Genomic DNA, 12,008 nt, shown 5'->3' with positions numbered 1-12,008 from the left:
TCATTGGTCACCCCCCAACCCCAAGGGTTTGGGGAGCAAAATTCCTGGGAAATTCCAGGGGCTTCTCCAGAAGCTCAGGAGGAAGAGTTTTATGGGAATAAAAGGGAATTTATAGGAATTGTATGGGAATAAAACTTCCCTGACGTGGAAATTGTTGGTGCACAACGAAGGAGGAAGAGGATGGGCAGGAAAGGGGTCAGGATGGTTAAATGTCCCTTTCCACACCGGATTAGTCACATTTTTGTGCTCCGTGACACTTTGATCCCTAAATCCCCCCAGAATTCCATGATTTCCTGGGCACGGCTCCATGGGACAGGGACAGGGATGGGGACGGGGACAAGGATAGGACAGGGACAGGGATGGGGGCGGGGACGGGGACAGGGATGGGACAGGGACAGGGATGGGACAGGGACAGCTCCGGAATTGCGGGAGATGGGATCTGAATGGGGAAGAGAGAAGGGTTTGGGGGATTTTCCGTGCCCAGCCGAGGCGGGGATGTGCAGCTCGAGCCGCGTCGGGAGGAGGGAGCTGAGTCACGGCTCACACCTCGCTGCCGGAAAAAGGGGGAAAAGGGAAAAAAAAGGAAAAAAAGAGGAGGATGGAGCGCTCGGGCGGGGACGAAGCGTTCCTCACCGCGGCTGAGGGCCCGGACTGGCACCGGGACACGGCGCTGAGGCCACCCCGGGTCACATCGGGGACAGCGACAGAGCGGGACCCGCCACAGCCGCGGCTCGGAGCCCTCCTGGCCCTGGGATCCCTCCTGGGCCCTGGATCCCTCCTGAATTTTGTGGGATTGGGGTTTTTTAAGGCACATTTGGGTCCAGCTGCAGCCGGGAGCAGAGGAGAGCTCGGGATGTGCTAAGGGTCCTTCCTGGTGCCGCCCAAAATTCCATCCTGGGAAGGAACCAGCTCCAGGCAGGATTTGGGAGGGCGCTGAGGACAAACAGAGGGCGCCGATCCCTCTGCCCGCGCTGAGTCACCAAGGCAAATTTCAGAAGGGTAAAAGGGGGATGAAAAAGGGGGGGAAAAGGATGGAAGAGGAGAGATGAAGGCGGGAAGGGCCGGCCCCAACCCCAGGAGAGCGGCGGAGCCGCGGCATCGCCCGGCGTTGCCATGGAGACGCAATTTGGAGCTCCGGCGCTCTTTGCGATCCTCGCTCCCCCTCTCGGTTGAATTCCCGTGTCTTACTCCTGGTTTTATTCTCGGTTTTTATTCCCGGTTTTTATTCTCGGTTTTTATTCCCGGTTTTTATTCCGTGTTCGCAGCCCAAGGGGCCGATCCGAGTTTGGGGTCCGGGGTGGGGGCAGGGACAGGTTTGGGGTGATCGGGATCCCCCTCTGGATCGGCCACCCTGGAGGGGCAGTGTGGGGCCTGGATGAGGATTTTCCAGGATTCTCCAGGATTTTCCCCTCTGGATTCTGTGCCCGAGGGTCCCTCTGGGTCCAGCTCGCGGCTCGTTCCAAGGAGATCCAGCGGCACATTCTGGGATTGGGAATGGGGCGGGAGAGACCCCCAGGGTCACCCCCTTTCACTTCCGGGGTGAAAGGCTCCATGGAATCCCGAAATCCTGGAATTATTCCCTTGGAAAAGCCCCCCAAGACCCCCGAGCCCGACCCTTTCCTGGTCCCGCGTCCCCAAGCGCCACATCCTGAACCTTCCCAGGAATTCTCCCTCCCCCACTGCCCTCCCAGCGCCCTCCAGGGCAGGAATTATCCCTAAAATCCGACCTGAAGCTCCTCCAAGGAAAAATTCCCAAAGTTTTGTGGGAATTCCTGGAGCAGTCAGGCTGACATTGCCACCGTGTGGGGACAGGGCGGCAGCGCCGGGGAGTACGAAAGTCCCAAATTTGGATTGTTTTAGGATAAAATAACCCCGGGATGATGCCTGGGATGGGATGGGATTTTATGGGTTTTTATGTCCCTTTCAACAAGAACAGATGGGCTTTCCCACAGGATTCTCATATTTTTCCCCCAAAAGAGCAACTTTTCAACAGGATTCCCATATTTCCCCTAAAATGAGAGGTCTTTCCATAGGATTTCAGGTTTTTCCCCAAAAGGAAGAGAATTTCCACTGAATTCCCAGTTTTCCCCAAAAAAAGAGGGGCATTTCCAGAGCATTCCCATATTTTCCCCCTAAAGTGAGACACCTTTTCCAGGATTCCCATCTATCCCAGCTCAAAAGGAGAGGCCTTTCCATAGGATTTCCAGGTTTTTCCCCAAAAAGAGGGATCTTCCCACAGGATTCCCTTGTGTCACCCCAAAAGGAAAATGGGGAATTCAGGCAAGTCCAGGAATTTTGGGATGAATCTCTGCTCCCTGAGCATTCCCAGGCAGAAGCGTTCGTCACCGCTCCCTTTTTTTTGTACCCAATCCGTTGGTTTTTGGGATCCAAACCTTTCCAAGGCTTCCCATCCCAAGGCAATCCGTGATCCTTTTAGGGCCGAGTCTCTCCAAATAGGATTTTCCCTTTTTTATCCCCAAACCCCCCATTTTGGACAACAACTCCCCCCCACCCCCCTCGCTTGCCTGCCCTTCCTGCTCTTCCCAAATTCCCGAAAACTTCAACTTTGCATTTCTGAGCGCTCCGGGGTGGGGCCGGGGTCGCTCTGGGGTCAGCGGGGTCACCACGGGTCACGGAGCAGCTGCTCCGCTCTCAATCCCCTGGAAAATCCCGGGAATTCGGGAGGATCCGTTCTCATCCCGAATAAACTCCTCAATCACCGGAAATACTTGGGAAAAGGTTAAAAAAAAAAAAAAACCGAAAAGGGGGGATTTTTCCCACCCTTTTAGGGTTTGGTAGCACCAAATTCGCTGCGGTTTAAAAACGTCCCAAGGGGGTTTTAAATTTATCCCAAATCTTTCTGTTTTATCCCAAAGTTTTCTGTTTTACCCCAAATATTTTTAGGGATATTTTTTTGCTTCCCACAAGGAAAGGGAGTGGACAAAACCATTTCCTGTAAGAGGAATAATTCAACTGGGATGGGACTAATTAATTTCTAATCCAGTTTCCGGGGGTTTTCCTGGCAAATCCGTGTATCCTCCAGGATTTCTCTCCCTTTTTTATCCCAAATCTCTCATTTCCCCCTCGAGGGTGGGAAGGGAATGCCAGCACCCCTGGATTTGGGGCAATTTCCATGAATTTCCTCTTTCCTGGGATCCAAATGGCTAAGGGGCGAATTTCCCAGGTGAGGATTGTCCTGGGAATATTTCAGGGGTTTTCTTGTGGCCTGGGAGGGTTGGGAATGTGTGAATACAGAATGTATTCACATAATGTATGCATTCGCATAAATGTATATATAAATAAATGCATATAAAAATAAATAATGTATAAAAGCATAAGCATATATATAAAATAAATTACATATTAGATTTTAAAATAAATAAAAATAAATTACATACAAATATATAAACTTATATATAAATATATAAACAAATATACAAATGCAGAAGTTCAGAAACACCCAGATGCTCACACCAATAAATACGCAATTACATGCATAAATAAACACAAATACTTGGATATTCCAATATTTGGATATTCAAACATTTGGATATTCGGATATTCAGATATTCAAATATTTGAATATTTGGATATTCGGATATTTGAATATTCCAATGTTTTGATATTCCAATATTCTGATATTCAGACATTTGGATATTTGGATATTCAGATACTGCGATATTCAGATATTGGGATATTTGGGTATTCAGATATTCCAATATTCGAATATTCCCATATTCAGATATTGGGATATTCCAGTACAGACACTTCCAGGTTTTCTGGCCAAGTTCGTTCCCCAAAAAAGTCCACCCCAGGGATCCCTCAGTGGGATCCTGGAAGATCCCAGTCCTTGTCTGTTCCCATCTCCAAAAAAACCCCTAAAAGAGTAAAAAACCCCAGCCAAGAGTGAGCCGTGCATTGATAACGGGAGGTGCAGGGGACACGGAAGAGTCCTGGGGCCGCAACGCCGGGAATTTGACATAAAATGAGTTTATTTGATATTAAAATAAGTTTATTTGGGATAAAAACGAGATTATTTGGGAATAAAATTAGTTTATTTGGGATTAAAATGAGTTTATTTGGGATTAAAATGAGTTTATTCGGGAAGCACCTCCCGCCCGTACCCTGCCCACTGCAATATAAATAGAATACATGAATTAAAAATAGATATATTTATAAATAGAAAGCATTTCCATGTCCCAAAAGGCGTCCCTACAGACACACCCCGCGTGGAATCCCGAGCGGAATTTCACCCTTTTCCCAAAAAATCCCCTCCTGGCGCTCCCAGATTTCCTGGGAAATGACGTCTCCACTCATCCCCCAGCCCCCTTCCGCTCGGGGGGCTCCGGCTGCTCCCCCAGATTCCCCCTCGGGAGTTTGGGGAGAATTCCCTGCGATTTGGGGTTTTCCCGGAGCCCTTCGGGATCCCCTGTGAGGGGCAGAATTCCCGAATTTTCCTCCCCGCTCCGCCCCTCCCTCCCGGCCGAGCTCAGCCCAAAGGTAAAATGGCTCTGGCTCGGTGTGGAAAAGGGAATTTAACCCCAGGATTCCCAGAAAAGCTCCAGCGCCGCTGAAAATTTCGGGAATTTTTCATCTTGGTGGCCCCCACACCCCTTTTTCCCGAACAAAGAAGGATTTGGGGTTTTTTGTTGAAAAATTCCTTTCAGGAAATTCTCTCCTGTGCGATACCGGGGGGAAATGTGGGGGATTGGGTGGAAAATTGGGATTTTTTTGGTGCAGGGGAGCACCATGGGTGCTGGAAAAAGGGGGAGATCCATCCCACAGGGATCCCTCTGGGATCAGCGGGAAAAGCGATCAGGTGATCCCCGCTGGCGGATTGGAGTTATTTAATTTTTTTTTTTAATTTTCTTTTTTTACACTCTCGCTCAGGAATGCGCTTCCTCCTCCTCTTTTCCTCCTCCTCCTCCTTTTCTCCTCCTCCTCCGGGATCGTTGCTAATTTGGGATCTCTCGTGCTCCAAAAAATCATTATCATCAAATTTCAGATTAAAATTTAAAAAAAAAACCCAAACCCAAACAACCCAAAAAAAGCCCAGAAGGAGAAGAACAAACCCAACTTTTCATGCAGGAGACAAAAAAGGGGCTGGGGAGGGAGCGGAGCCGCCGCTTCCCTGCCCCCAGGAAGGTTTCCCTGGGAACAGTTTCCCCAAAATTCGCCTCCTGAGCAGGAGCTCAGACCCCGCTCCAGCGGCCTCAGGTTCGGAGGGACCCGCCACAATGGAGCCCAGCGCTTAAAATTGGATTTTTTAAATTATTTTTTCCCATTTTCACCCCTTTTGCAAAGAGGAATCTGCAGCCTGGGGTTGTTGCAGGGATTTTTGTTTGGGTTTCTTTTCTTTTCGGGATTTTTTTTTTTTTTTTTTTTTTTGGGAAAGCACCGCGGGAGAGTTGCTAAACACCAAAGGAACCTTGGGATTTAAAGTTGGAAATAAAGTTTAGCAGCTCCGAGGTGTGAGAGAGAATTCCCTGTTTTTTCCCTCTATTATTTCCCATTTCGAAAATTTATTTTCCCTTCCCTAATTTTATTTTTCTTCTTTTTTTTTTTTTTTCCTTTTTGGGGTATTTTTTCCAAATTTTTATTTTCTTTTTTTTTTTTTTTTCTCCTTTTGTTTTTTTTTTCTTCTTTTTACCTTTTTTTTCCTTTTAACAAAGAATTCGAATAAAAAGACACGAAGTGAATAAAGACGATGTGGGAGTAAAATACAAAAAAGGGAAAAAAAAGAAGAATACAACTCTCTCCTAACTCTCTTTTTCTCCACCGCTGTTACTGTGGACGCCAGCTAATAAATACAATTAATTAGCAATTAATTAATAAGCTGCAGGATGAATTGTGGCCCAGGCGATGACTTCGAACAAGCCGCCTAGAAGGAACATTTTTCACGCTTTATTAAAAATATTCCTCCACACACCCATCCCAGAGGAATCCACATTTGGGAAGGCGCAGCGACCTCTTCAACCAACCCAAAAAACCATCGAAAAATCCATTTAAACCGCGGAAACAAAGCGGAGGCGCCCGCGCTGCCGCCACCTCGGAACCTCGGTGATTTGGGGTTTTCATTTGGGGTTTTTCGAGGGGGGAACAGCGGTGCGGGGGGGTCCCCATTGTGTGCGCGGGGTTTGGGAGGGGGCGCGGGGGAAATTTGGGGTTTGGGGACACCCGATGGAGCCGGGGGCGTTCCCGGGGGTGCCCCCGGAGGGAAAGCGGGACCCCCCCGCGCCCCCCGAGCTTTGTCCGCTCCAGCTCTCGGTTGATTTACACCGATCCCCCCCCGCCCCAAAAAAAGGGATTATTTGGGAGGCGGAGGTGGGTGCGGGGCTGGCCCGGGCGATGAGAGATGTTTGACTTCTTGATTTTTTTCTCTTTTTTTTCCTCGCCGGGGAGGGGGCAGACGAGGAGCCGAGCCCCGGAGCAGGAATTGGGTGTTCGGGAGATGTTGCCAGTCCCCAGCCGGAGCGTTTGAAAGCGAGATCGGATTTTTTGGGGTTTTTTTGGGTTTTTTCCCCCTCTTTTCCCTGTTTTTTTTTCACCTCCCCTCCCCCTCTGGCCCCTCTCTGGAGGGATGTGTGTGATCAGCGAGTGGAAACACAAATGTCCTGATTTTCCTGATTTTCCCTGCCCCTCTTTGAAAGGGACAAAGTAAAAAACAAAAAAAACCAACCTCGCAAAAATGTTCCTGACCTGCGAGGGGACCCTGGGGATCGTTCCGGCCACCATGGACTACAACGTGCAAGCCCGGCCGGGCCATTTCCACGCTGGCTACCAACAGATCGAAGGCATCAACTTGGGCTACTTACAGATCAACGGCACCCAGATGTTCGCGCTGGCCCAGGTGCTCAGCGGCCTGTTCAAGGACATCCCCAGGACCACCATCAGCAAGAAGATGGAAACCTTAAAGATCAAGAGCCGCCGCTGCGACCTGGCCGAGCTGCGGACCCTCAAGGCCATCAACTCGGTGCCCACGCGCGCCGTGAAGTGCTCGCTCATCTCCAAGGCGGACCTGGAGGCTCTCTGCACCTCCTGCAAGAGCCTCCGCAGGAGGAAGAGGAGGAGGAAGAGCAGGAGAAGGGAGCAGCTGCTGCTGCCGGGCCCCGGGGAGTTCTTCCCCTGCCCGCGGCCCCCGCCCTGCCGAGCCGGCGGCTGCTGCGGTGCCCCCGGCCGGGCCATGCCGCCCCCCGGCCCGCAGCAGCTCCAGCCCGCCCGGGGGGGCTTCTTTGCGGGGGTCCTGGCCGGCTCCCCCCGGGAGCTGGCGCTGCTGGGCCCCGCGGCCGCGCAGCCCTGCGCGCTCCCGGTGCCCGCGGGCCGGCACCGGCGGGGCCCGGGCTGGCCCCGGGGGCTGCTCCCGCACGGAGCGGGGCCCGCGGCCGCCAGGAAGGGCCGGTGCCGCGGCTTCCCCGCCTCCAAGCGCCAGGGAACGTCCGCCGGCTACTCCAGCGACTCGGACTCCAGCCTGGACCTCGCCGCGTCCAGCCCCGCCACCTCCAGCGACTCCTCGGAGGAGGAGGAGGAGGAAGAGGAGGAGGAGGAGGAAGGGGACAGCTCGTGCAGCAGCGAGGAGGGCAGCTCCTCGGAGTCGGAGAGCAGCTCGCTGTGCAGCGGGGACTCGGTGCAGAGCACGCGGTACCGGCAGGCAGCCCTGCCCCGCTTCCAGCCCCCCCGGGAGCCGCTCGGTGAGGAGCGGCCGGCGGAGCCCCCCCCGAGCAAAGCGCTGCGCCCCGACCCCGAGCTCCTCTTCCTCTCGCAGCACCTCTGGGCCCGCACCCTGCGAGCGTCAACTTTGGAAAGTTTGAGCGCGGCCGCAGGGCCGGGGGCTCAGCCGGGGCTGTACGCGAGGCACGAGGCCTCCCCTGCCTCCTCCTCCTCCTCCTCTTCCTCCTCCTCCTCGTCGCCTCCTCCCTCCCCGAGCAGCAGCAGCACCCCCGGGGGGGCCCCGCCACAAAAGGAGCGCGGCTTTGGGGACGCCGGAGGGAAGGATTTGCACAAAGATGCCTCGAACAAAAGCTCCTCGTTAGAGCCGCCCGGTGGAGCCTCCCCGGGGCCGGCGCCTTCCCCCGAACCGGCCCCGGAGCTGCGGGCGAGCCCCGCTGCCCTCGGCGAGCCCCGGCCGGAGCATTTCGACCGCTTGATCCGCCAGTCCAAGCTGTGGTGCTACGCCAAGGGATTCAACGTGGACGGGAAAGGTTTGCGGCACGGCCGGGGCAGCCCGGAGCCCTGGAGGGGAGCGGAGCTGCGCTTCCAGCCCCGCGGAGGAACCGAGAGCCCCGCGGCGCTGCGGGGTCGCCAGGACGGCAACGCCAAACGGCGGCGCCTGGCCAGGGTCAGCGAGAGGCAGCGCGGCCCCTCCAAAGCCAGGCAGCCAAAAACTCCCCGGAAGAATTCCAGGAAGGGAAACGCTCCCTGCAAAGCCAGCCCGCCTCGGAATTCCTTCAGCTTGATGGGCAACTTCCCCTGCACGCCCTCGCTGGTGGTGGGCGAGGACGGGGACCTGTGCCCGGCCTCGTCGCTGGGTGGCAAAAACTCCTGGGCGCTGTCCAAGACGCACCCGCTGTGGCGGTGGCACCTGGGGGGCAGCGCCATCCCCGTGCCCCCCAGCCTCAAATTCCGCGGCTGCGCCAGCCTGGAGGATCCCTGAACAGCGCAGGAAAAATCCCAGGATCGCGGGAGGTGCCCGGGACGGGAGCGGGGTCAGCCCAGCCCCCCGTGGGGAAGGGGCTGCCCGGAGGAGCCGCGCGGGGATTCGGGGCTGATTTGGGGCGATTTGGAGCTGATTTTGGCTCCATTTGGGGCGCATTTGGGTCTGATTTGGGGCCTATTTGGAGCTGATTTGGGCCCGATTTGGAGCTGATATGGGGCTAGTTTGGGTGCCACTTGGGGCTCATTTGGGGCTGATTTTGGCCTGATTTCGGGACGATTTGGGTCCGATTTGGGGCTAATTTGGAGCTGACTGGGGTCGATTTGGGCCGCGTGCGCTGCGGGATGTTGGGTTTGGGAGGAGTTTTAGGGGGAGGTTAAAGCGCGCAATGGAACCCAAACAATTTCTCAAAAACTCCACGCGCCGCTGGAAAGGAGGGAGTGATTCCCAGGAAAGGGATTTTGGGATGAAACGGCTGCTGGGAGAACTGGGAATGAGCTGGGAAAACTGGGAAGGAGCTCCCGCCGCCCTGACCTCCCGACCCTACTCCAAAAAATAACAAGTCCCAAACCCCAGACCTCATTTCTCCTTTTTCCTCCATAAAAATTGGATTAAAACAATAAAAATTCCACGCAGGAAAGGGAAAATTCCCGTTCCTTTCAGGGCCGAGTGGATCCCGGGGAAAATTTGGAAATCCGGAAAATCCCGGTTTTCCAGCGGGGTTTTTGTGGTGGAGGGGCAGGGAGGAAACGCCAACTTAAAAAAAAATAGGGAATTTCGAGAGGTCAGGAGAAAGCGGGAGAGGTGGAGAGGGGGTAACTTGAAGCTGCTCCATGGAAATCTAAAGAATCTTTTTTAAAAGTGGTGGAAAAGGGGAAAAATGCGAGGAATTTGTGTGATAATCATCCCTGGAAAAGGTTTGAATCCCGGGAAGAAAATCCGGGAAAATCGGGAACGAAAGGATTTGATCCTCGCTGGAATTTCCCTCCCTCCCCTGCTTGAACTTTTCCAAACCTTTGGAAATTCCCGATGGAATTTTCAGTCCATCAAGGCCCACAAATCTCTGCTTTGGGAACTTAAAAAACCCCCCAAAATCAAAGCTATTTTGGGGTTCTTTGTTTTGTTTTTTCCTTGGACTGTTTTTTTTTTTTTTTCAGGAGGAAAAAAAATTCCCGGCTCTCTCCGGGGGTCCCGCTCGGAAAATTCTTACTTTTCTCTGCAAAATTTAGGCCGAAAAACAAAAAACAAAACAAAAATTATTTCAAAATTAAAAATCGCTGCGAGGGAAAAGGGAAGGATTGAAAGGAAAATCTTCACACGCGGCCTGCTGGATTTATTCCTATTTTTAATTTCCTTTTTAAATTCCATCAGCGCCTTAAAATATAAGGAAAATAAGGGCGAAAGGGCCGGCGGGGGGAAAGGGATTTTAAAGGCCAGGAATGTTTAGGATCTGCTGGGCGCCGTTTTCTCTGGAAGTGGCGAATTGGTGCTAAAAGCGGTGTTTGTTTAATTTGGGGTTTTAGTGGTTTTTTTGGGGTTAAATAGGGGTTTTTTGGTTGTTTATTTCGCCCCGTCCCCCTTAGCAGAGTAGCGGGAAATTCCCTCGGCAAAATATTGGGATTTTCGAGCAGTTATTCCCCCCAAAAAAATCCCCCAAACAAACTGAAAACGTGGCGAGAAAAGAAGATTTTAGGGGAGGTTTTCCATGGAATTCCCATGGAATTCCGTGTGGGGTTAAAAATGTATTTTCTATTAAAAAAAAAAAGGAATTTAAAATAATTTGAGGGTGGGGTTGGAAAACAAATTCCGGGATGCGCGCTGGGAATGAATATTTATATTTATATTTATAATCCTATAAAATCATATAAATATATATTATAAATAATATAACTATATTAAGAATCCTATATGAGTATAAATATAAATATATAAATATAAATATTTAAATCCAGCAACCTTCACACCCCGCAGCTTCCCCCCAAAAAAACTCAGGAATATTTTTCCAAGGGATAAAATCACCTCGGGAATTGTGGGGGGAGTGGCCCAGATTTTTATCCCAGTAAATACGGCTAAAAATTCAGTTTTTCTATTAAAAATTCAAAAAATATTTTGGCAGAGATTTTGTTCATTTCTCTGTTCGTGCATGGGGTTCGGATGTAAATTATTATGAATATTTCTGAATATTTGTAAATATTCTGTAAATCTCAATAAATTCTCTGTAAATGTTCTTTAAATATTCGAGGGGCTGAGAAAAAAAAATTCAAAATACCTCAAAGTTTTCATTAAAAAGGCCCCTGGAGCAGCAGAATTGCCCAAACAATAATCATTAAAATAAGAATTATCATCCTGATGTTAATTATGATAATTCTTGCTTTGGTTTTGAGGTGTTTAAGGGAATTTAAGCTACCAAAGAATGAAAAAAAATAAACTTTAAATGAGATAGAGTGAGGGGGATGAAGTGGCAGTGGAAATAAACAGAATAAAAGAAGTATAAATTTAAAAATAAAAGAAAATACAATTTTTGGCCTGGAATCGCTTGGTTTGGGGTGAAAATCAGCAAATCTGGGGTGGTTTGGGGGTAAAATTTCACTTCCAGGAGAGCCAAAGGGAGGGGAATTTTCATTGAGTGGGAGAAAGGAGCAAAAAATCGGATTTTTTTTTGTCATAAAATCCATTCTTGTGTTCATTTTTGGTTGGGGTCGGAGGAAAGCAAAACAAAGATGGGAAAAATAATGGAAAACCCCAACTTTGCTCCTCTGGAGTGGAAATTCCCATTTCTTTGGGGTAAAAAATTCTCATTCCTTTGGATTAAAAATTCCCATTTCTTTGAGTTTAAAATTCCCATGTTTGAATTAAAAATTCCCATTGCTCTGGGTTAAAAATTCTTCTTCTTTTTTTGTTAATTGAAAATTTCCCTTTTTTTGAGGGAATTCCCAGCTCCAATCTCGGATGCAGGGAGGGATCGGGATGAGCTGGAAAATGATGATCGCAAAGGCAAGAGCTGTAGGATCCCATTGGGGTGAGCTCCAGGCTGGGAATCCCAATGGGATGTGGTGAGGAGTGGCAATCTTGGATGAGCTGCGGGAATGATGATCCCAGAAGGATGAGGTGCAGGAATGATGATCCTCGTGGGATGAGCTGCAGGATCCCATTGAGGTGAGCTCCAGGATGGGGATCCCATTGGGATGCGGTGGGGAACAGGGGGGCTGTCCCAGGGGGCTGTGGGGACACCCGAGCTGCTGGCACCCTCCGCAGGGCTCCCTCCCACCGCCTGCCCGGCCGCGATTTTGCGGGAAAAAAGGGCATTTTTAAGCTTCTCCCAGCAGAAGTCCCTGGCTGCCTGCCCCGGGTCTCGGGG

At 51.1% G+C, this 12,008-nt stretch overlaps 1 protein-coding gene across 1 annotated transcript; it reads left to right on the top strand.

Moving 5' to 3' along the window:
* The first annotated feature begins 6,688 nt into the window (after positions 1 to 6,688).
* Positions 6,689 to 9,747, top strand: EPOP (elongin BC and polycomb repressive complex 2 associated protein). The gene has a single exon (XM_054286474.1). It carries the CDS (start codon positions 6,689 to 6,691, stop codon positions 8,648 to 8,650), a length of 1,962 nt encoding a protein of 653 aa, XP_054142449.1. The 3' UTR covers positions 8,651 to 9,747.
* Positions 9,748 to 12,008: the final 2,261 nt, after the last annotated feature.

This window comes from Melozone crissalis, unplaced genomic scaffold (genome assembly GCF_028551555.1).
Source record: "Melozone crissalis strain CALT ecotype California unplaced genomic scaffold, PUWL_Pcris_2 ptg000048l_1, whole genome shotgun sequence".
Classification (NCBI taxonomy): domain Eukaryota; kingdom Metazoa; phylum Chordata; class Aves; order Passeriformes; family Passerellidae; genus Melozone; species Melozone crissalis.
The sequence above is the reverse complement of the archived record's forward strand: the minus strand, read 5'-3'. Positions and strand labels throughout refer to the sequence as shown.